Consider the following 23,762-nt stretch of genomic DNA (forward strand, 5'->3'; position numbering starts at 1 on the left):
GTTTCCTCCTCACCTCTTCCCTTTTCCTGTTTCTCCCCCTTCGCCTTCTTTTCTCCTTTCCCAGCGACGCTTTTCCGGTCTCCCGGACTCTGGCATCGCTGGCTCCTGGAACACGCGCATTCCAAATCTACACCCACCGAAAAGCTGCCGCTGCCTGTCCTGTGCGGTGTGCCCACTGTGCGCTGGTGTTATGCTGCGCGTTTCACACAACTGATCTCTTTTAAAAAATTAAATGTATTGGGGTAAAATATCGCCGCCCAAAGTCTAGTCTCCGTCGGACACCGTATATTTGATCGCCTTTATCCACTTCCTTCTCCCCCCACTACCTTCCCTGGTGTTGCCTTGTATGAGTTTGTTGATCTCTTTTTATCTACACAAAGGTGGGTCATTTTACGAATGGGCTAATGGAAGTTCTGGGAATTAAACTGATTTTCCTAAATTATATAGTAAGGGTTCTCATATCAGAACCCTAACCCCACAACCCAGGAGCCTAAGTTGGAAATGGGAAGCTCACAGGCCAAATCCAGTGCACAGTAGTACCTTCTTTGACCCTCAGGGTGTTTCACATTTAAAAATTAGCTTTAAAAAAAAGGCTTTACAGTTTTTTATTTCTAACATTTCAGAATTTGGATATTTCATTTAAAGGTTCTGTATTTCCCATTTCTATTGAAAAAGATATCTAATTCTTCCATTTTATGGATGGGGCAACTAAGGGTCAAAATTGATGAAAGTGAAGAGAAATAAATCAGTAAATGTTTAACCCTTTGCACTCGTTTGCTTTTTTCTCGATTCCTTTATTCTAATGCTAACCGTGTCGAGTCGCACTCAACATCCGAGTGCAAAAGGTTAAAACCCTGTCTTGCCTCTTTACAACAGCTCTGTGTGGACCAGTATCTCCCTTTGACAAATGAGGGAACTAAAGGTTAGAGAACTTAAGTAATTAGTTCTAAGTCACACAGCTGGTAAGTAGCAGATTCCAAAGTTCATGTTCTTTCTATTGCTCCAAACTATCAGAAATGAGCTTACACAAGGAAATCGGTAGCAGAGCCAGGACTCAAACCTGAGCCTCAATCCGCAGAGCCCAGGGCATAATTTGGGTGTTGGGATTAAATCTGGTCGAATATTTGTGCCTCCCCTGAGGTAGGCAAAGGTGTTAAATGGCTGAATACTCACACCTAGGATCCCAAAGCCACTTTGTGTTCATTCTCTCAAGTATTCAGTGAGCCCTCTATGTGCCTGGCACCATTCGAGGTATTGGAGATGCAGTAGTGAACAAAGCAGACAAAAATCTTGACTACCAGGGTCCTTGTAAGGGTGTAAAAAATATGAACAATAATCAAGAGAGTTTCAGATCCTGATAGGTCCGAGAGGATGAGATGGGGAGTGGTGTGGTTGGGGCTTCTTGAATGGGCAGGGAAGGCATCTCTGAGGAAGTAATATCTGCGATGCCTTGGGTGATGAGAAAACGTTAGCCATTTGAAACTCTGGAGGAAGAGTGTCTAAAGGGAACTACGGCCTGGCTGACGTGGCTCAGTGGTTGAGCGTCAACCTATGAACCAGGTGGTCACGGTTCAATTCCGGGTCAAGGTACATGTCCGGGTTGGGGGCTCAATCCCCAGTGTGTGGTGTGCAGAAGGCAACCAATCAATGATTTTCTCTCATAATTGATGTTACTATCTCTCTCTCCCTCTCCTTTTCTCTCTGAAATCAATAATAATAATAAGCCCTAACCGGTTTGGCTCAGTGGATAGAGCGTAGGCCTGCGGACTCAAGGGTCCCAGGTTCGATTCCGGTCAAGGGCATGTACCTTGGTTGCGGGCACGTACCCAGTGGGGAGTGTGCAGGAGGCGGCTGATCGATGCTTCTCTCTCATTGATGTTTCTAACTCTCTATCCCTCTCCCTTCCTCTCTGTAAAAAATCAATAAAATATATTTTAAAATAATAATAATAAAAAGAGTGAGAGAGAGAACTACAGAGGCCTTAAGGTAGGAATGAGTTTGGCCTATCTGAGAAACAGAAAGAAGGCTTGTGTGGCTGGAGCCAAGTAAGTTAAGGAGGGAAAATGTAGTGTGGAAGATGGAAGTGGGTTAGGCAGGGACCCCGTTATGGCTGGAACCCCACCTCTAAAAAGGCAAGGCCTGCTTGCCCTGATTCAGAGAGTCAGTGAGAAGACTGGGCTGGGAGCACTGAAATTCCTTCTAGAAGGGCTTCTGCTATGGAAGGACTTCGGACCAGTCCTTTGAAAAGGACAAAGACTGCATCCATTTGCTCTGCAAACATGTACAAGTATCGACCTAGAATTGGAGCTAGTTCCTGTTCTTGAGAATCTCATAGTCTAGTAAAGAAGATTGTGATGAAAAATGCATAGGCTTATATATAAATTGATTACACATGAAAAGGAAACAATAGTTGTCTGGCAGAATAGTGGGTAAATGAATAACTGTTGTAGGGAGTGGGTATTGGGAACAGGCCTCACTGAGGAGACAAATGTGAAAGGACCTTCTAAGGTGAGTGGGAGTTTGCCAGATTAACAAAGAGGTAGCAGCTGGTGAGATGGTCCAAGGACACTTCACCGAAGTATTTAGTGAGGCCTACTGTGTGCCCGGCCCCTTTGAGGACCAGGAGGTAGAAAATTGAATTTGGAAAAGTCTTTATCTTCCTCATTACTCTGCATGTCACTACAGTATTTGTCTTCAAATTCACTAGAACTTCAGGTCTTTGGTTGTTTTTTTTTAATATATTTTTATTGATTTCAGAGAGGAAGGGAGGAGAGAGAGAGAAACATCAAAGAGGAGAGAATCATTGATCGGCTGCCTTCTGCATGCCCCCCACCGGGGATTGAGCCTGCAACTTGGGCATGTGCCCTCAACTGGATTCGAACCCCAGGACCCTTCATTCCGCAGGCTGTCACTCTATCCACTGAGCCAAACCAGCTAGGGCCCAAGTCATTCTTTACCTCTTCTTTGGAGAGGCCTTTGGATCACGCAGAATTCTCTGCTGCATGTGTGCTTCTAGCATAGTCCTTACCACACTTGAAATCACCTGTTCAATGGCAATCTGTGTAGAAACAGGGCAGAGACTTGGTCTTATTCATCCTTTTATCCCCAGTAACCAGCACACACTAGGTCTTGCTGTTGAGTGACTATCCTCAAGAAGCTCTAGATGTGTTCAGTGCTCAGATGAAGGGGATTCTAACTCAGGATGGAGGTGAAGGGAAGGATTCTGGGAGGAAGTAATGCTCCAGGTATTTGTGTGTGTGGTGGGGGTGGGGGTAGGGGTGGGGGTGGCGAGGGACATCAATAAAAGGAAACAACATTTAAGAGGCAAAGGGCTGAAACCACACAAGTTGAAGGCCTTGAATGTCAACTAAGGAGTTCTGTTTTATAGGAGACATGCAAAGATAGGCAGGGTTTTTAATTGCGGAATGACATAATCAGATGTAATTTTACAAATCACTGCAGGTGGGCTTCAGGGCCAATCTGCCAAGGAGGGAGACGAGGAAAACCAGCAAGGAGGACCTTCCAAAGCCCCAAAGGACCTCCAGTTAGGCCTATGGGTTTGTGTGCCAAAGCCTCCAAGAATCCCAGGCCTGAATGCACAACTCTAAGGTTTTGAGTGTGTATAACAACTTGGGGGGGGGGGGGGGCTTGCGGGGGGTGGGGGGGAGAGACGGCACTGTAACAATTTTTTATCAGTTTCTAGGCAAGCCTGTCCAACTATTGTGATCTCTGAAGAGCTTCTATCTGGGTACCACTCCCGCCTGCAGATTAGCAGAGGCAACCGACCAGTGAAGTGGTGAAAGTCTTGTACTTCATTTCCTAGGTGGGTGATCCGCCTTAGTCTTTTCTGTCCCTGGCCAGTCACATCAGTTCCTCTCACCCTTCCTCCCTATGGACACCCTCCTTGGGAAAAGCTAGGAATTGGAGTCAGCTCCTAACCCATGGGACGTTTGCCTTTTCCAGCAGATAAAGAGGTATCCCCTTTGGGACTTTCAGCCAAATGACCTATTTCTTGACAAATATAAAAAAAAGACTCAGGGAGGCCGGGTTTCCCAGTAGGCAGAGCATCAGTGATGGGCCTTCTATGTCTGTACTAGAGCGGCTGGCCACAATTCTCCCTTACTTGTGTTGAACTTTAGATAAATGGCATCATAGTTTATGTATTATTCTGTACCTTGCTTCTATTTTTTTTTTCCTTGCAAAACACCTCAAATTTTACTCACGGTACAAAAGTAATAAGTGCCACATCAGTACAGAAAACACACAGCCTATATATAGCTCATCCTTCAAAACCAGAACAGTCACGTGAAGAGTCATACAGATTCTCATTTTTACTTAAAAATCTAAGGTGCACACTTCAACATCAATTTCCTTTAATTCTTCAACACTGGCAAGACTGCTATTCACCACTCTATCCTTGAGAAGCATGATAGGGTCACTCTTACTTCTTCCTCAATTTCCTCTCGTGTATGAGAACTGACTCCAGGATCACTCATGCTGTGTCCATAGTAACAGTAAGTCTGCTGCTCCATTAGTACGGGCCCCTTTCCAGCCCTACCATGGGCAGCTGCAAACTTTGTTGCCTCCCAGACACATAGGCCATCCATTCCAACTACCCTCAGCCCAGGAATGAAGTCGCCTCTCTTATAGTAATCAGTGCTGGCTGCTGCTCTCTCAACAGACGTTCCCATCCCATAGCAGTTATTTTCACAGATGAAAATACTGTTGTATTATCAATCAGGGAGCTAGATACGAGATGCCTTAATGAGCCAATTAATTAGGAGTCATTTTTATTGCGCATGGGTTCAGAGCAGAATATCTCTGTCAAATTCTGAACAACCACAGGAAGGAGTATTCCCTTTTTATATTCTTCTAGGTCTTTGTGTAAGTTATTTTTGCAGACAGCTTATAACCTTGAGTATATATCATATCTAACAATCACCTTCATATCTATACAGACAACTTGTAACCTTGAGTACATATATCTATACAGACACCTGTAACCTTGGATACATAATGAACAAACACTTGGCATGAGAATATGGGAATTATTATCAGTATCAGGGTATCAGCCCCTTTAGGTGGCTAGCTTACAAGGTCAGACAGTTTATCTTTTCTATTATTCAAGCTAAAAAACAAAGTTACTGTTACAGAATAAGAGACCATCTAAAAATAACATAGTTGATTTACAGAGCAAGGGATTATCTAAAAATAGCAGAGAATTTCAAACAGCAGTTTCAAACAGCAGTTTTTCCAAAGGAGGGATCATTGCTATGCTTCAATACAAGGTAATTTCCACAAAGCTGCCATATTGTAAGCTTCAAATATCTGACCCTGGTTAGCAGCGCCATCATGATACAAAGTCAAACAAACCTCATCTTTTCCATTATACTTGCAGGCCAGAGCAATCCCAGCTCCCAGGGGTACCTGAGCTCCAATGATGCCATTGCCCCCACAGAAATTCTTGGCATACATGTGCATTGACTCTCCTTTTCCTCTAGCACAGCCTCCTCTTCATCCTGTAAGCGCTGCGAGAATTCTTGTACAGAAAGCCCACGAGTAAAGGTAAAGCCGTGAGCCCGATAGGCTGTGATCAGATGGTCTGTGGGATTTATGCCAGCTTCCATGCCCACACAACAAGCTTCCTGACCATCACACAAGTGACAGAAACCACGAAGAATTTTCTGTTTATACAGCTGATCTGCCTTTAACTCCAATTAGCAAACAGCCTGCATCATCCTGTAGTATCTGAGCCCATCCTCCCTGGTGAGCACTGTGGTGACAGGAGGGCCCTCTTCCAGCCGGTGAAGGTCACACTTCATTTCAAATGTAGCATCATTTGCAAAATTACGGGATGCCAGCAGGACTCAGCTTGCCTGCTTCTGGGCAGCGCCTGACAGCACGCAGGAGACAGCGGTGAGCATCTTCCTCATGGACTGAGGGTAGTGGCAGAGACACGACTCCCAACGACACAAGCAGGGCCACCCAGGTGTCTCCTAAGCAGCTGTTCTTCAATATTCTTTTCTACCAAAGAAATATATTCTTAAAAACAGGCCTGGCACGGCCAGCGTGGCTCAGTGGTTGAGCGTTGACCTATGAACTAGGAGGTCAGGGTTTGATTCTGGTCAAGGGCACATGCCTGAGTTGCAGGCTCAATCCCCAGTAGGGGGCGTGCAGGAGGCAGCCGATCAATGCTTCTCTCTCATCATTGATGTTTCTATCTCTCTTTCTCTCCCTTCTCCCTTCCCCTCTGAAATCAATAAAAATATATTTTTAAAAATAGGTATGTAGGTACGTGCATTCTCTTCTATATCTTCAAACTCCTGGTAGTACTTGTCCATGAAATTTCTCTGTAATAACTAGAACTCTCACCCATGATAATGTCCTCTAAACAGCCAACCACAGTATCCAATTCTGCATCAGAGGGGAAAGAGGAAGACAGTCCTAAACTCTCTTCCTCTAGCGTGTCCATCACTCTGACTGGTGGCTGCCGCATCCACCCCACTCCGGGCCCATCCACCTCCTACCCTTCCAGCAGCCCAGGCCCAACCTCCATTCTGCTCCGCAGAGCCCCAACCAAGCATCCGGGAGGCCTTGCCACCGGGGCCACCTGAGTCCTGGCTAGCCACACGCCGCCCAGGCCTCTGCCTGAACCTTTGCAACCTCTGCAGGGGCCTGGCGGCAATTACCCTGTACCTTGCTTCTTGTTACCAACATGTTTTTTATATTATCCATATGGGTTCTTAGACGTATAATTCATTTTCCCAGATAAATAATATTCTACTGTGTGATTATACCACGTTTATTTATGTATTCTCCTTTTTAAAAAATGTATATGTATATTTTTAAAATTGATTTCAGAGAGAAAGGGAGAGAGCAATAGGACCATCAATAATGAGAGAGAATCATTGATCAGCTGTCCCCCACAGGCCCCCCACAGGGGATAGAGCTTAAAACTGGGCATGTGCCGAAACCGGTTTGACTCAGTGGATAGAGCGTCGGCCTGCGGACTGAAGGGTCCCAGGTTCAATTCCGGTCAAGGGCATGTACCGTGGTTGTGGGCACATCCCCAGTGGGGGGTGTGCAGGAGGCAGCTGATCGATGTTTCTCTCTCATCGATGTTTCTGGCTCTCTATCCCTCTCCCTTCCTCTCTGTAAAAAATCAATAAAATATATTTTTTAAAAAAACTGGGCATGTGCCCTGACCAGGAATCCAACAGTGACCTCCTGGTTCATAGGTCCACACGCAACTACTGACCCACGCTGGCCAGGCATGTATTCTCCTTTTAACAGACACTTGGGTTATTTTCAGTGTTTTGCTCTTATAGTTATCCTTTTTTTAAGGACCTTAAATGGGTTTGCTTTTGTTGTTGTTATTTAATTTATTTTAGAGAGAGAGGAAAGGAGATGAAAGAGGGAGAGAGAGAAACATCCATGTGAGAGAGAAACATCTGCCAATTGCCTCCCTTACCCACCCACACCAGGGATTGAAACCATGACCTGTGAATGTCCCCTGACCAGAAATCCAACCCCGGCCCTCTCAGGTTAGGGGACACCGTTCCAACCAACTGAGCTAGACCCGCCAGGGCTGGATTTGTTTTTATAAAAAACTTTCCAAGTTCAGCCAGCATGGCTCAATGGTTGAGCATGGATCTATGAACCAGGAAGTCACAGTTTGATTTCCAGTCAGGCACATGACCAGGTTTCTGGCTCAATCCCCAGTGTGTGGGTGTGCAGGAGGCAGCCAATCAATGATACTACTCTTATCATTGATGATTCTATCTCTCTCTCCCTCTCCCTTCCTCTCTGAAATTAAAAATATATTTTAAAAACTTTCCAAGATGTTCTAAGTTTTATGAATTTAAATTGATAATAGGTTCTGTCATTTATTTTGAGTTTACCATCACCCAGGAATTATGTTAGATGCTTTACACACATTTAAAAATTTTATTTTCATAACATTCCTATCTAGTGTGTATTATCTTTAGGTGAAATGACTGTTTTTATAGGCAATAGAAACTGAGGTTCCTAGAGGTTAGACAATTAGCCCAAGGTCAATTCACCCAAGCCAAGATCATAACTCAATCTAATTCTAATGTTCAAGTTCACTCCAGGCCTTAATACTGTGTTGTGCACTGATAAAAAACAAGTGAAATGATGGTTTACTATAAGATTTATAAGTAGTTCCTATATAGTTTATATTTCCAATGATTGCAAAGTACACATAGCACAAAATTTGCCATCTTAACCATTTGTAACTGTCCAGTTCAGCAGTATTAAGTACATTCCCAGTACCGTGCAATCCACCTCCAGGGCTCTGACATTGTATCCTGGGGCACATGCGCCAGATTTCCTCTATGGGTAGAATCGCTGAGGCAGTCCACCTGTAGGTGCAATGCATGGGTTTGCATATGTTCAGCTTTATCAGTTAAGATGAAACTCTTTTCCAAAATGGTTGCACCAGTTTATACTCCCATCAACAATTACTTTTTATTTTTTTTAAATATATTTTATTGATTTTTTACAGAGAGGAAGAGAGAGGGATAGAGAGTTAGAAACATCGATGAGAGAGAAACATCGATCAGCTGCCTCCTGCACACCCCCCACTAGGGATGTGCCCGCAACCAAGGTACATGCCCTTGACCGGAATCGAACCTGGGACCCTTGAGTCCGCAGGTCGACGCTCTATCCCCTGAGCCAAACCGGTTTCGGCAACAATTACTTTTTAAAAAGTATGTAATATATTAAAATGTTTACAAATGTTCTTTATAAAGTTCCAAATGTTAAAGGAACAAAAAGGCAATACACTGCCCTAGCTAGTTTGGCTCGGTGGATAGAGCGTCAGCCTGAGGACTGGAGGGTCCCGGGTTTGATTCCGGGTCAGGGCACATGCCCAGGTTGTGGGCTCGATTCCCAGTAGGGGGCATGCAGGAGGCAGCAAATCAATGTTTCTCTCTCATCATTGATGTTTCTATCTCTTTCCCTCTCTCTTCCTCTCTGAAATCAATACAAATAAAAGATTTAAAAAAGGCAATACATGGAAAAATATCGTATCCCTAAGCATTTCATTCCTTTCCCAGAGGCAACCTATAGAACAGTTTCCAGTTGCATATACTAGTAGTTCCCCCTCTTACAACACATAGTGGTATTCTATGCATACAGTTCTGAAGCTTGCTTACTGCTCTTAACAAACATCACAGGCACATAACCTGGTGGTCTCTGGAGCAGATTGGATGCATATACTGCTCCTCTATACTGCCTGTAACATTCAATAGATCATTTAATCGCGTTGTGCTTTATATTCCTTATATATATGGTGTGGAAAGAATCCTAACTCAAAAGGTTTCATGAGAATTAAATAAGTTAATATAAATTAAACAAGTTAATAACATAGAACTGTGCCTATTAGAATTGTAAATATTAGCAATATAATTACATCAATGATTTCTCACCCTTTTTTACAGTTGTTTGGTAGCTTATTATATAACTACTAGAGGCCCAGTGCATGAAAATTCATGCACTGGAGGGGGGGGGTCCCTCAGCCCAGCCTGCCCCCTTTTACAGTCCGGGAGCCCTCAGGGGAGGGAGGCGATCAGGGGAAGGCAACGTCCCCATCACACCTCTGCTGCTGACACTGCTGGCAGAGCAAACCTTGGCCGGCCCTGGTTACCTGAGCCTCGTGCGGCCCTGGGCGACTGAGCCGCTGCCATCTGAGGCTTGTCTGCACCACAGGCCAGCCCTGGGTGGCTGGGCAGCTGCCATCCGAGGCTTGCCTGCTCCTCAGGCCGGCCCTGGGGGGCTGAGGGGACTTTGGGACTCCGGAGGCAGGCGCGCCGCCATCCTGTAGCTATGGGCACTGCCATCTTTGAGGGCATGGAAGTTAATTAGCATATTCCCTCATTGGCTGTGGGCGCCGCCATCTTTTAGGGCGTGGCAGTTAATTAGCGTATTCCCTCCTTATTGGCTGTGGGCGCTACCATCTTTGAGAGGGTGTGATGGTCAATTAGCATATTCCCTCTTTATTAGATAGGAGTAGAGGCCTGGTGCATGAAATTCGTGCAAGAGTGGGCCTTCCATCCCTGACTGCCATCACTGGCTTCCCCTTGAACCCGGGACCGGCAGCCCCCGCTTCCTCTGGAAGGATGTCGGGTCTAATTAGCATATTATGCTTTTATTATTATAGATATCACAATTTATTTTAATCATAATGGATAAACATTTAAGTTGTTTCCAGTATGTTGATATTATAAACAGCACAGCAATAAGGTATTATTTTCCATTCGGGCTGGTGACATCTGTAGGATCAAGTTCCAGAACTGGAACTGCTGGACCAAAGGTATTCTGTGCAGTTATCACTTTAATAGACACGGGAAAACGACCCTTCATGGCTACAGCATAGATTCTCGCATCTATTAACTTAGAGGATACAGAAACTTCAGAAGAGAAAAGTAGGTGAGCGGCTGTGTTGTCTGGATGAGTCAACTGATGCCGAGAGAGAGAGAGAGAGAGAGAGAGAGAGAGAGAGAGAGAGAGAGAGAGACAGAGAGACTCAAACAGAGTTGGTGGTGGAAAGGGCACCAGAACCCATGCCGGTGTCTGGAGTCCTCAAATTCGTTAAAGTCCTTTGAAACCTTGCGTTATTTTCATGCAGCAGTTGGCTTGTCTGATTTCTTATCATTCTTTCCGATTTTTTCCACGGGTTATTTTTCCTACCCTGGATTGATCGTGTGCGCTGTCAAGCGACCCTTGGACCCTGAGGTTTGCCAAGCTCGCGGCCTTCCCGGCGTCCACAGGCTGTACTTGGTACACCGCCTCCAGGGGAGCAAGTTCCGCCAGCCACGGGCGAGAGTTCATTCAAATCGCAGCGAGGGCAGAACCAGGCGCCGCTCCGGAAAGCAGCCGCCACCAAGTTCGCAAGTTGGAGGTCGGTTTGTAATACGTCCGTCTTTCAGACCTAGGAGGCCCGCCGCTGTGTGCCACGGTGGTTATTGGAGGAAAGGGCTGTCAATCAGCAGGGCCCCGCCCTCAGGGAGGCGGACCGCGCGGCGGCGTGCTTGCAGTTCCGCGGCGCGAGTCGTGCCGGTTACAGTCGCCGCGGTCACAGCCGGCTGTTGGTCCACCGTCGCTGGAGTAGGAAATAAAGGCGACCTCTCCCTGCTCCTCTGCCCTCCCGGCCGGGCAGGCGACATGGCAGACCCCGCGGCGACGGGTGCCAGTGGGGAGGCGATGGCGGCGGCGGCGGCGGCAGGTTCGGCGGGTCTGGCGGGCTTGTCTCTGGGTCACGGCTTCCCGGGCTACCGGCCCTTCGAGCCCCAGGCGTTGGGGCTCAGCCCGAGCTGGCGGCTGACGGGCTTCTCCGGCATGAAGGGCTGAGGCTGCAAGGTCCCCCAGGAGACGCTGCTCAAACTCCTGGCGGGACTGACGCGGCCCGACGAGCGGCCCCCGCTGGGCCGGGGCCGGGGCCTGGGCGGAGGCCATGAAGAGGTGGCCCAGGAAGCCGGCCTGCAGGTCCTGGCGGAGCCCAGCCCAGCCTTCCCAGCCCTGGGCATTGGGATGGACTCCTGCGTCATCCCCCTGAGGCACGGAGGCCTGTCACTGGTGCAGACCACGGACTTCTTTTACCCCTTGGTGGAAGATCCCTACATGATGGGGCGCATAGCTTGTGCCAACGTGCTGAGCGACCTCTATGCCATGGGCATCACTGAATGCGACAACATGTTGATGTTACTCAGCGTCAGCCAGAGTATGACTGAGGAGGAACGAGAGAAGATAACCCCGCTCCTGGTCAAAGGCTTTCGGGATGCTGCCGAGGAAGGAGGGACTGCAGTGACTGGCGGACAGACCGTGGTAAACCCTTGGATAATCGTGGGTGGGGTTGCCACTGTGGTATGTCAGCCCAATGAATTCATCATGCCCGACAGTGCAGTGGTTGGCGATGTGCTGGTGTTAACCAAACCCTTAGGAACCCAAGTGGCTGTCAATGCCCACCAATGGCTGGACAACCCTGAGAGATGGAATAAGATCAAGATGGTGGTCTCCAAAGAAGAGGTAGAGCTGGCCTATCAGGAAGCCATGTTCAATATGGCTACCCTGAACAGAACTGCTGCTGGGCTAATGCACACATTTAATGCCCATGCGGCCACAGATATCACGGGCTTTGGCATCCTGGGGCACTCTCAGAATCTTGCCAAACAACAGAGAAATGAGGTGTCCTTTGTCATCCATAATCTGCCAATCATTGCCAAGATGGCCGCCATCAGCAAGGCCAGTGGGCGCTTTGGGCTCCTTCAAGGAACCTCAGCAGAAACTTCTGGCGGGTTACTGATCTGTTTGCCGAGGGAACAGGCTGCTCGCTTTTGTTCTGAAATAAAATCTTCCAAGTATGGAGAGGGTCACCAGGCATGGATCGTTGGCATTGTGGAAAAGGGGAACCGGACGGCCCGCATCATCGACAAGCCTCGGGTTATTGAGGTCCTACCTCGTGGGACCACTGCTACAGCTGTCCCTCCAGACCATTCCAATGCCTCTTCTGAACCTAGCTCTTGAGATGGAATAGCGGACGTTGTTTGGACCTTACAGCCTGTGGACACAATCATGGATGATTCTCAAGAGTTGACTTTAAGAACAGATTTCCAAAGAAGGCTGCCTGCATAGTAGTCCCACAGTTGCCCTTTCTAGGTGATTTGAATCAGCCCATCATAAGCTGCACACCCAAGGCCAGAAGTATCATTTTGGACTTTGGGGGAAGGTGGTTTTATTTTGGCTTGGAAGGGGAGCACAAAAACCTGTTTCCTCTTTCCAAGAGCAAAGTGAGCAAATTCCCATCTGAGAATTGGGGGGAAATGCATATACATATGCAACTAAATTTGGACCAATACGGTTGGTAAATATAAATTGTTAAGAAAGATCTTATAATGCAATGACAGGTTCTTTATTAGACTTTTCTGAAATACTGTCTCTTTCCTGCTCTGGACAAGAATTGAGCAGCTTGTCCAATGACTGGGAAAGGAAGACCTGCAACCATCGGACCTGGTCTCTGTTAATGATGTCTCTTCCTCTAAACCCCTTTAAGGACTGGGAGAGGCAGAGCAAGCCCCAGAGCCCAGGCCGTGGTGGTCATTAAGATGTTAAATTTTGTGCTGAAAATTTCTGATGGTTTCATCAGTAAAGTGATTTCTAGTGAATTAAATAAAAAGCATTTTGTTGAAAAGTCACTTGACTAATGTTTGAATCCTTGAAGTTCTGAATCTTTTCCAGTGTTATCAAATGAATCAGTTAATACATTTAGAATCTGATCAAGTAGAGAGTTTTCTTATGTTTCCCTGATCCTGGACCAGGGGATTTAACCCCCAGATTTAGGTTTGCATCGTCCCCCTGAGTTGACAGCAAAGGACAAAGCAGACATAAACCTCAAGGACTAGAAGGTGGGAGAGGAAATAGCAAAAGTGCCAACAGTCCTTGGGAAATGAAAAGTAGGTGGAAGAGGGGTAACTGATTTAGCAGAATAGAGGCAGCCAAAGTGAATGCCTTCCGAGTTGGGGAATACTAACAGGAAGTGAGGAGATGTGCTCCAGAGGTCCTAAGGGACCTGGGGTCAAGGGTGGGGATAAAAACAGATTCTGGCCCTGGCTGCTTTGGCTCATTGGATCAAGTGTCAGACTGTGGACTGAAGGGTCCCAGGTTCGATGCAGGTCGAGGGCACATGCCCAGGTTGCAGGCTCAGTCCCCAATAGGGGGCTTGCGGACAGCAGCCAATCAATGATTCTCTTCATTGATGTTTCTATCTCTCGCTCTCTCTGAAATCAAAAACATTTAAAAAACAAAGATTCTAGTTGAAAGTTTATTCAGAGTAATTAGATTTTTAAATTTCTCAAACTTCTCCCTGGTTCCCACAGCCAGAAAACTGCTCAGCTTGGCAGATAAAGGGAAGTTTACTTTCTGGAAAATGTGAATTAAAAAATACTGCAAAGTCAGGGACACCAGACATAGCAGAGGACAGGGGACTTGACCAAAAACAGAAGAATGAAAAATGAGGGCCCAAACCTCTTTCTCGGCTATTAGAAACACTGCGCAGGAAGCTTATACCGCTGCTCATGGAGAAAATGAATGTGCCCAGAAAAAAGACAAATAGAAACATTTGAGGAGCCCCCAGTTACAATCCCTGTATGGGCAAGTCTCCCAGTTGAACATCTTCACTCAGGCACATTCTTTTTAATGCCTAAGTTTTAGATAGGAGCAGTCATTGGAGGCAAGCCTCCAACTTGAAAGAATTCAAAGCTAACAAATTCAGGAAAGGGACAATACAGGGAGTGGAAGAAAAAAGATGCAGGCAAAGATAAAAAGATAAAGTGTCCATGAGAAGATAAGAACAAAGCACTTAGAATATAAAAATATAGCTAAATTTTAAAATTCAGTAGAAGATTTAGAAGACAAAGTTGAATAAGTTTATCAGAAAGTAGAACACATACAAAAAGATATGCAATAGAAGAGAAAGATATATGAAAATCATAGGTGAGTCAGGAGGTTCAACATCTAAGAGAAATTCTAGGAAGAGGTAAAAAAGCGTATGGAAGAAAGAAAATTATCAAAGAGTAATATAAGAATGTTTTTTAAAACTTAGAAGTTATGTCATATACCTCTTAATTCCCACCATAGGGAGTGAAAAATGACACTAATTTTGATAATAATAGTCGAAAGTATTTATATAATGCATACTCTTTGCCAGGCACTGTTCTAAGTGTTTTATATGTGTTAACTAATTTAAAATTCCAACCCCATTTTGTCAATAAGGAAGCTGAGGTGCCGGGAGATAAAGAAATTTGCCCAGGCCTGGCCAGTGTGGCTCCGTGGTTGAGTGTTGAGCTGTGAACCAGGAAATCCCTGGTCGGGCATATGTCCAGGTTATGGGCTTGTTCCCCATTGTGGGGTGTGCAGGAGGCAGCCAACTAATGATTCTCATCATTGATGTTTCTCTTTCTCTCCCGCTCTGAAATCAATAAAAATATATTTTTGTCAGGAGCCAAGAGTTGGTCAAAGGATTAACTCTGACCTTCAGTAAGTTACTGAAACTAGACCCACTTCCTCTTGCCTGAGGACAAGCATTTCTTCTGTAGCCGCCTTTCAACCGCCACACCCTTTATCTATAGTTACGACTTTAGCCGATTATCTAGGTCAGCCCCCACCCCTCCTAGGCATCCACCCTTCTAGAAATCACATATAAAGAATGCTGTAAAAAATAAAGTTTTGAGGCTTGATCAGAATCCCTTTTGTCTTGCCTCCATTCTTTTCATCCCTTGTCTGTCTCTCATTCTCTTAGGTGCGCCGCCTCGGTACCCCCGTTAGAAGACCCCGCTGGCCGGGGCATATTTTAAAAAGAAAGAAATTTGCCCAAGGGTACCCAATCAGTATTCTAGACAGTGTGACTCCAGAGCCCATGCTTGTATTCACCATACTCTCCTAAAATCTTCTGGGGAGAGGGAAGATCATGTACAAAGGTTTGGGGATAAGACTGGTATCAGAGTTCTAGCCAGTTTCGCTCAGTGGATAGAGTGTCGACCTGTAGATGAAGGGTCCCAGGTTTGATTCCTGTCAAGGGCACATGCCCAGGCAACCATCCCCAGTAGGGGGCGTGCAGGAAGCAGCCAATCAATGATTTTCTTTCATCATTGATGTTTTTCTCTCTCCCTCTCCTTTCCTCTCTGAAATAAATAAAAATATATGTAAAGACCAAACCCCCCCAAAAATCAACAAAACACATATTGTCCTGGTCCTCCCAGCATATGCAGGAAGGGGCCTTCAAGGCCATCATTACATAAATAGGAAATTGAGGCTCAAAGAAGAGAAATAATCTTCTCAAGGGCATAGGTCCCAATAACCTGACTCCTAGTTTCGCATCACACACTCTTGTCTCTGGGATCTCAGACTGGCTCAGGTTCTCCCACCCCCATAACACCCACCCAGCTTATGGGCCTCTACTACTTTGTTCTCCCGCTGCTTCCGCCTCTTCCACTCCAGGGTTTCCCAAAGAGCCTTACTGGGAGCAGATGCACAGCTTGGCTCTAATAAGGAAGGTGGCCAAACTCTAATGAGTAGCAGAAGGGCATGTGTGTGCATGCTCATGTGTGCCTGTCCCAGCCCGTCCATCCTGTCATTAAACATTTGTCAGCCTGTGCTGGAGAAATACCTTAGGTTTTTGGTCTGTTTGTTTGTTTGAAATATATATATTTTTATTGATTTCAGATAGGAAGAGAGAGGGAGAGAGAGATAGAAACATCAATGATGAGAGAGAGAATCATTGATTGGCTGCCTCCTGCATGTACCACACTGGGGATCGAGCCTGCAACCTGGGCATATGGCCTGACAAGACCAGAAATCAGACCATGACCTCCTGGTTCATAGGTAGATGCTCAACCACTGAGCCATACCAGCTGGGCCAGAAACACATTAGTTTTGAAAAGACTAGGTGACCCAACACCAGAGGGGCGTGGGCATAGGTTTCTAAAGGGTTAATCACAAATGTGGACCAAAACACAAGACCAAGCATACTGTGACCCTGACAAGCAGGGAGGTGGGTTTGCCTAGATGTGTCTGAGGGGAATGGTGAAAACTGACTGCATGTGGGGGTGCGGGTGGAAAGAGCATGGGATGAGGAGTCCAGATGATAGGGCCAATCATATGTGCAGGTCTGTTTCCTCTCCCCCATGAAGGCCTCCCTTATCCCCCAACTCCGTGCTGTGCTGGAGCTGGGTTTGGTTGGTCTTCAGAGGGTGATGCTGTGGAGCAAAGAACTTGGATGGCCCTGCAGGTTCTTCAGGAGAGCCTTACAGCTCAGCCAGGGATCTCCTGGGAAGAGGGCTGAGGCAGTCCCAGAGAATGCCTCTTCCTCCTTGTCAGTGTCCAAGGACATCTGACCTGTGAGCTCTAGAACTCCTAATCCTTGGCTATTCAAAACTCTGAGATGCAGAAGACTCCTAAACACGTTGCTCTCCAAGTGTGTTCTATTTTCCAGTAGAAGTTTTTGGGTTCTTATTGGAGAAGCTTCGCAAACACCACGGAAGGTGCTAGGGAAGGTAGTTGGCTCCTGAAACTTGCAGTTCACAGATCCGCAAGGCAACTCAATGCTCTGAACTTCAGGCCTGTGCGTCTACCTGCCTGCAGGACACCATCTGGGTGTCCTGAGCCATCGTAGGCTTCCTGTTTCCCAAAATAAATTTATTATCTTCCCTCCCACCCAACATCCAGGTTTCTGTGTCCTCTTTCAACCAATGGCAAAGCTATCCATCCATTTTCTCAAGCTAGAAACCCAAGAAGTTTTCTCCCATCTCTGGTATCCAACTTCCATGTTGCCTAATCCAGTGGCAAATTCTGTGCTCTCAATTCACCCAGCAGCTCAGCAGCACCCAAATCCGATGTCCACTCAATCTGGAGCACTCTCCGTTCTTGCCTCCATAACAGCACACCCTGCCAATTTCCCTTCTCCCTCACCTGCCTCTTCTCCTCTGCTGAACTGCTGAATGTTGGAGTACCTCAAGTCATGGTCTTGACTACCTAGATTCTTGTATTAGTTATGCTTCTCCAATTCCATGACTTTAAGTACTCTCTAAATGTATGAGACTACCAAATCTGAATCTCTCTTGAGCTCTCCTCTAAAGCTTAGGCTAATAAATCCACTTGTCAACTTTACATGTATCTTCAACTCTTTTTGTCATAAATCAAACTCCTGAAGCCACATGTGTTAAATCCTTCACCTCATCTTCAATGTCACCTTCTCAAAGACAAGTTACAGAAAAACCAACTGAAAATGGCTTGACCAATAAAGGATTTTTTAACTTATATATCCAGAATCCTAAATTAGAGCTTTTCTGGAATTTGTAAAAGTAATTTGCCCAGCAATTATCAAAGATCCAGGTCCTGCTTGGCCAGTGTGGCCCAGGGAATTGAACATCTTCCCATGCACCAAGAAGTCACTGGTTCGATTCCTGGTCAGGGGGTGTGCAGAAGACAGTGGACACATTTATTTCATTGATATTTCTATCTCTCTCTCCACCTTTCTATCTCTCTCTAAAATCCATTTAAAAAGATATTTTAAAAACCCTGGCTGGTGTTGCTCGTTGGTTGGAGCATCAGTCTGTGCACCCAAGGGTCTTGGGTTCGATTCCTTGTCAAGGACACATACCTGGCTGGGTTGCAGGTTCGATCCCCACCCAGGTCTGGGCGCATGGGGGAGGCAACCAATCGATATGTGTCTCTCACATTGATGTTTCTCTTTCTCTCTCTCTCTCTCTCCGTGCTGTGCTCTAAGGATTAAATATGTAGAATGCTTAAAACAGCTACATGGTTCCAGTTCATTCGTACCTGGTTCCAGTTCATCCCCCTCACTTCCACTCTCTTTAGGGATCAATGGAAAAAATATCCTATGGTGAGGATTAACAAACAGCAACAAAAATACCCCGAAACATATATATATTTTTAAAAATAAATGGATTCAGGTCCCTTCTATCTTGTTATCTACCAGTCTCAGCTGGTGGGCTAGCTCTCCTCATAATCCAATCCTCACATACCAACATCAAAGGTAGAAACTTTATATATATATATATATATATATATATATTATATATATTATTGATTTTTTACAGAGAGGAAGGGAGAGAGATAGAGATTAGAAACATCGATGAGAGGAACATAGATCAGCTGCCTCCTGCACGCCCCCTCCTGGGGATGTGCCAGCAACCAAGGTACATGCCCTTGACCGGAATCGAACCTGGGACCATTCAATCCACAGGCCAACGCTCTATCCACTGAGCCAAACCGGTTAGGGCCAAAGGTAGAAACTTACTATGTCTTTTTCAAAAAAGAACTAAGAACCTTTCCTAGGAGTCTCTAATAGACTTCCTTTATCGCTCCCCTCCTTGTCAAGAACTAGGCCACATGTTCACCCATAAGCCAATCAATGAGTAGGGCAATGGGGCTGTTGCAAGCAGTTAGACAGACATGAGCAGAGAACGGAGGATGCACCAAGTACAGAAGGTCACCCGTGGGAGCCTCAGGTGCCCAGCAGGGACCAATCAATTGTAGGGCGAGACTTTGCCCCAGGGTGACCTTTCCTCCCTAGCATATCGCTGGTCATGAGGTTTGGACCCAATGACCTTTCCTCCCCTAGAGATAATATCTACACCTCAGTTGTATTTCCTTTTTTTTTTTTTTTAATATACTTTTATTAGTTTCAGAGAGGAAGGGAGAGGGGAGAGAGATAGAAACATCAATGATGAGAGATAATCATTGATCGGCTGCCTCCTGAACGCCCCCTACTGGGGACCAAGACCACAACCTGGGCATATGCCCTTGATTAGAATCGATCCCGGGACCCTTACCGTCTACAGGCTGACGCTCTATCCACTGAACCAAACCAGCTAGGGCCTCAGTTGTATTTCTTCAGGCCCACATAAGCAACAAAACCAACCTCAGGACCAGCTGCATTGAATATGACCCCTTGCCCTGGCAGTGGAGACCACAACCCTGAAAGGACACACCTGGAAAAATGATGACTATTCTATTGAAATCTTCCTCTGGGACCTCCCCTAAAATCTCCACACTTAAAACCCTCAGGACGGAAGATCCAGTGTGCTCTCCCTCCCAGGATCATGTCCTTGCCTTTCCCCACCCCACCCCACCCCATCTCACCCTACCCCACCCCACCCCACCCCACCCCACCTCACCCTACCCCACCCCACCCCACCCCAGGCACATTACCATTAGCTTCCTAGCTGGCAACCTCCAAGGGCCCTTCTTTACCTCTATAACCTGTTTCCCATTTCTTTTAGGAATCATCTTTTCTACCACTATGATTTACCAAATAAATATCCTCTTACAGTTTGAGTCTTGGCTCTGAATTTCTTCCTAGCCAGAACTCAAGTACTGAGATTGCTGAACCCAGATTTGATCAGACCCCACTTGTCAGACACCTGGTGCGGTTCCTGCCGCCTACAACAGACCCACATAATCAAGTAGAGAGGGTGGGCCCCAGAATAGAATCACTGTTCTGAAAAGATGAAGGTGTGAAAAGGGCAGTTGTATAGGTAAACAACAGTCCTTAACACATCTTCCCTGGGCCATGCAATCTAAAGTTGCCCCCACTTTTCATAATGTTTAAATACATTTAAAATTTGTTTTCGTAGTACTTACCATTTGACCCAATATAGTATAGGCCCAGGCCAAACTGCCTGGAGTTGAAACCTGGCTACCACTTTACAGACTGTTGAGTTAAATGACTCACTATCTCTGTTCCTTATCTGTAAAATGAGGAGGATGATACTACCTACCTCATAGGTTGTTGTGAGGATTAAATGAGTTGCTAGAAGGATTAAATATGTAGAATGCTTAAAACCTGGTTCCAGTTCATTCCAGCTGTATTCTGGACATTTTTATTATTATTATTGTTAGAGAGAGCGGAAGAGAGAGAGAGAGAAACATTGATGTGAGAGCAAACATCAAACATCAGTGGGCTGAACAATATAAACTGATGAACAAAACTAGATCCAGAGACAAAGAAACACGGAACAGGCCATCCAACCTCAGAGGGAAGGCAGGGGAGGGTGGTGGGAGGATAAGAGATCAACCAAAGGACTAGTATGCATGCATATTAGCATAATCAATGGAAACGGACCCTGGGGCAGTGGGGGCTTGTCCTGGAGGGTGGGAGTGACTGGGAGGAGTTAATGGGGGGGGGGGGGGGAGGGGAGAAGGAGATATATGTAATACTTTAAACAATTTTTTAAAAAAAATCAATGGACTGCCTCCTGCAAGCCCCCTAGTGGGCATGTGCCCTGACCAGAAATCAAATGGGCAAGTGTTCGGTGCACAGGAGGACACCCAACCAACTGAGCCACACAGCCAGGTCTCTGGAGATATCCTTGTATCCTTATAACAAATTCCCCTTTTTCCTTAAACCGTCCGTTTCTGGGGTTCCTAACCAAGTGCCCTTCCCTTCTCCCTGCCCCGTCATTGCCCTTTCCCGCCATCGGGTGCCCATAGGGAAGTGACGTGTCTGCACTCTCCCAGCCCTCTGTGCTTTGCCTCTTCCACTGGTGGAATCTGGCACCTACAAATTGCCCCCCTCTTACAGTTTTTATTTGCTTCAAGATTGGGGTTCTGAATGTTGGAAATTGCCTTACCAAGCTAAAAATATGAAAGAGAAGTGGGATTGACTGGCGTTAATGCAAAAATCTGAGTAAGAAAGCAATAACACAAGGCCTACTAGGTAAATGCTTAGGTTTCCTAATCAGCGAAATGGTCATCATGCTAATGGTACTGACCTAGGATTGTTATTTGGATTACAGTACTGAGTGTGGGACTACCGTGAGCCATAGTAAGACTCAAGTTGATTTTAAAGGTGAGGCATACAACTGCTTAAGTATTGCCAAAGTTTGTACATTTGGTTTGCCTTGTTATCAGAGGGACATCTTATCAGATGGGATTGACCGTTCCTTAGCCTGAGTCTCACAGTAGGGCCTTAGCAATAGTTTAGTGACCCATTCCTGAGTTAGGCACCTAAGGTTTCTTGATATTCCTATCGGCAAGCATCATATTGGTGTAATTGGCCCAGGTTTTTCATTACCTCTCTAAGAGAGGTATTATTATTATTACTAGGGGCCCAGTGCACAAATTTGTGCACCTTGAAAGGAACTGTAGGCTAAGAGGCTGCGGTAGGCACAGGGGCAGGTCTCAGCCCATCCTCTGTGCCCCTGCCCAGCCCCGCCCTCCATGCCCCCCCCTCCCCTGTCTGCTGGCTCACCCTGATGACAGTGACCCACGCTCTGCCTTGGTCTGGCACCTCCGCTCACCTGCTCCACCATCGCCCCGGGCCGACACCTGCCATGTTTCGCACTCTGCTGCCAATGCCCGCAGCCCCTGGTGGTCAGCGCATGTCATAATGACCAGTTGTTCCGTTGTTCTGCTGTTCAGTCTATTTGCATATTAGGGTCTTATATATATCAATTATATAGGATTATTGTACAAAAGCAAGCAAGAATTTATTGAGGCACAGCAGAAACATACTTAGGACAGTGAAACAAGGAAGGGCATAGAAGCAACAAGAGAGCCTAGGCTGGGCTGCTTGGCTCACTGGGAAGTCAGAGAAAAGGGGGCCCAGGAAGACAGGTTCAGGGGGTTAGCCCGGGAGGAGCTGCCACTGCCCATTGCTCCCCTGGTTGCAAGTCTCATGGGGTCCCTTAGAGGTTAGGAGACATGCGCCTGTGGGGGAATGGCACGGGCATGCTCCCTGGAGGGAGAGAGCAATAATGGAGATATTATTGATGAGCTCTTCTAGATAGAATGATCAGTGATTTGCTGAAATCCATCCACACTGAGCATTTTTCTGGCTTTAATTTTAGCATTTGGTCTGAAAGATATATTAATCACTTAATAGGACATCTCAAATAGTTTGGTATCCACATCTTTAAGATTGTTGGCCAACACTGAAGCATTCCAGGACAGAGGCCTGAAGCTTGCTCGTATTGGTCCAGTCCGGGTAAGGGGCGGGCTATAGCAAGCTCCACACAAGTAACTGGCCTTTCCTGCGGCTCCGCCCCCGGAAGCAATCGCTAACGCCTGTGATTGGTCAGAGCCTCTGGAGGCGGGCTCCGAGCTGAGCTGGGGGCTTCTTAGTGCAATCTGGGCAGCAGCTCGGTGGGCGACATGTCCACTGTGGGTGGGGAGAAGCCTGGGGATGCGGGGTGGGGGCAAGAACACTGATACTGTCGGCCCCTTCAGCTCAGCCTGGAGGACGTATAAGCGGTCTTTCCCCAACCCGGGCTGGGGAAATCACCCCCCTCGCCCTTTTATGGGGCGGGTCCCTCCACGTGTCGGGAAGAAGTCTAGCCGCTGTGCTCGGGTCCCAGCTCTGCTGTCTGACCTCTGGCGAGCCTTCTAACCTCATATTCACAATGGGCTTAGCAGTGCACACCTGAGCAGGGGGTGATGACGTCTGGCGAGTAATGTTAAGGCCCGCCCTGAGGAAATACTCGGTCGATGCTCTGCCCTCCAGGAATGGGAGAGAGAACATAGACAAATGCAGTGAGAGGGGGAGGCATTATTTCCTGCTGGAGGAAACCAAGAAGGCTCCTTAGGGGAAGTCCCTATAAGGTCTCTGTAAGATCATAGGACATATAAGCGGTCTTTCCCCAGCTCAGCTCGGAGCCCGCCTCCAGAGGCTCTGACCAAAGAGGGCATTATTGGGTTTCCATAGAGGTTAGGGTCTGTGTAGGGGCTGGTCCATTTCATAGTCCCCTAGAAAAGACACCACTAAAGGCCATTCAAGGAGTTACTTTCAGGTCTGAGGCTCAAGAACCTCTGGAAGACAGCCTCTTGGTACTCTTCTCCCTCAATAAAAGTTCTGTTTAACCACCTCGATTCTTCCTGCGGTGGCTGGGGGGGCTCCGTCTCAGCAGGTGCTGAAGAGGGAGGGGCACCAGGGTTGCTTCTGGCCCAACTCCCATGTTTCTCTAGTGCAGCTCCACCTGCAGGGCAGAGATCTGATTTCTAGCGGGTTGCCTGTGAGATTCCAGCCAGTTTCCTTCCCCTTCGGGGCCTCTAACAGGTTGGAGGCTATACATAGCTTTAGAGCCCAGATTTTTGAGCCAGGCCATCAGGGATCAAATGCCATCTTTCATAATTTAGCTGATGTGCATCGGGTTCCTCATCTAAAATGAAATAATAGTGCCTACCTGATGGGGTTGTAAAGTTTAGGTGTCGATAGAGTGTTTAGG

General features: G+C 46.6%; 1 protein-coding gene and 1 pseudogene across 1 annotated transcript; one reads left to right on the top strand and one right to left on the bottom strand.

The window, feature by feature from the left end:
• Window positions 1–5,204: 5,204 nt before the first annotated feature.
• Window positions 5,205–21,890, bottom strand: LOC103304692 (pyruvate dehydrogenase E1 component subunit alpha, somatic form, mitochondrial-like; annotated as a pseudogene).
• Window positions 10,836–13,214, top strand: LOC103305093 (selenide, water dikinase 2). The gene has a single exon (XM_008161788.3). The coding sequence runs from the start codon at window positions 11,188–11,190 to the stop codon at window positions 12,544–12,546; it is 1,359 nt and encodes a 452-aa protein (XP_008160010.3). The 5' UTR covers window positions 10,836–11,187; the 3' UTR covers window positions 12,547–13,214.
• Window positions 21,891–23,762: the final 1,872 nt, after the last annotated feature.

This window comes from Eptesicus fuscus, chromosome 4 (assembly GCF_027574615.1).
Source record: "Eptesicus fuscus isolate TK198812 chromosome 4, DD_ASM_mEF_20220401, whole genome shotgun sequence".
In the NCBI taxonomy this organism is placed as follows: domain Eukaryota; kingdom Metazoa; phylum Chordata; class Mammalia; order Chiroptera; family Vespertilionidae; genus Eptesicus; species Eptesicus fuscus.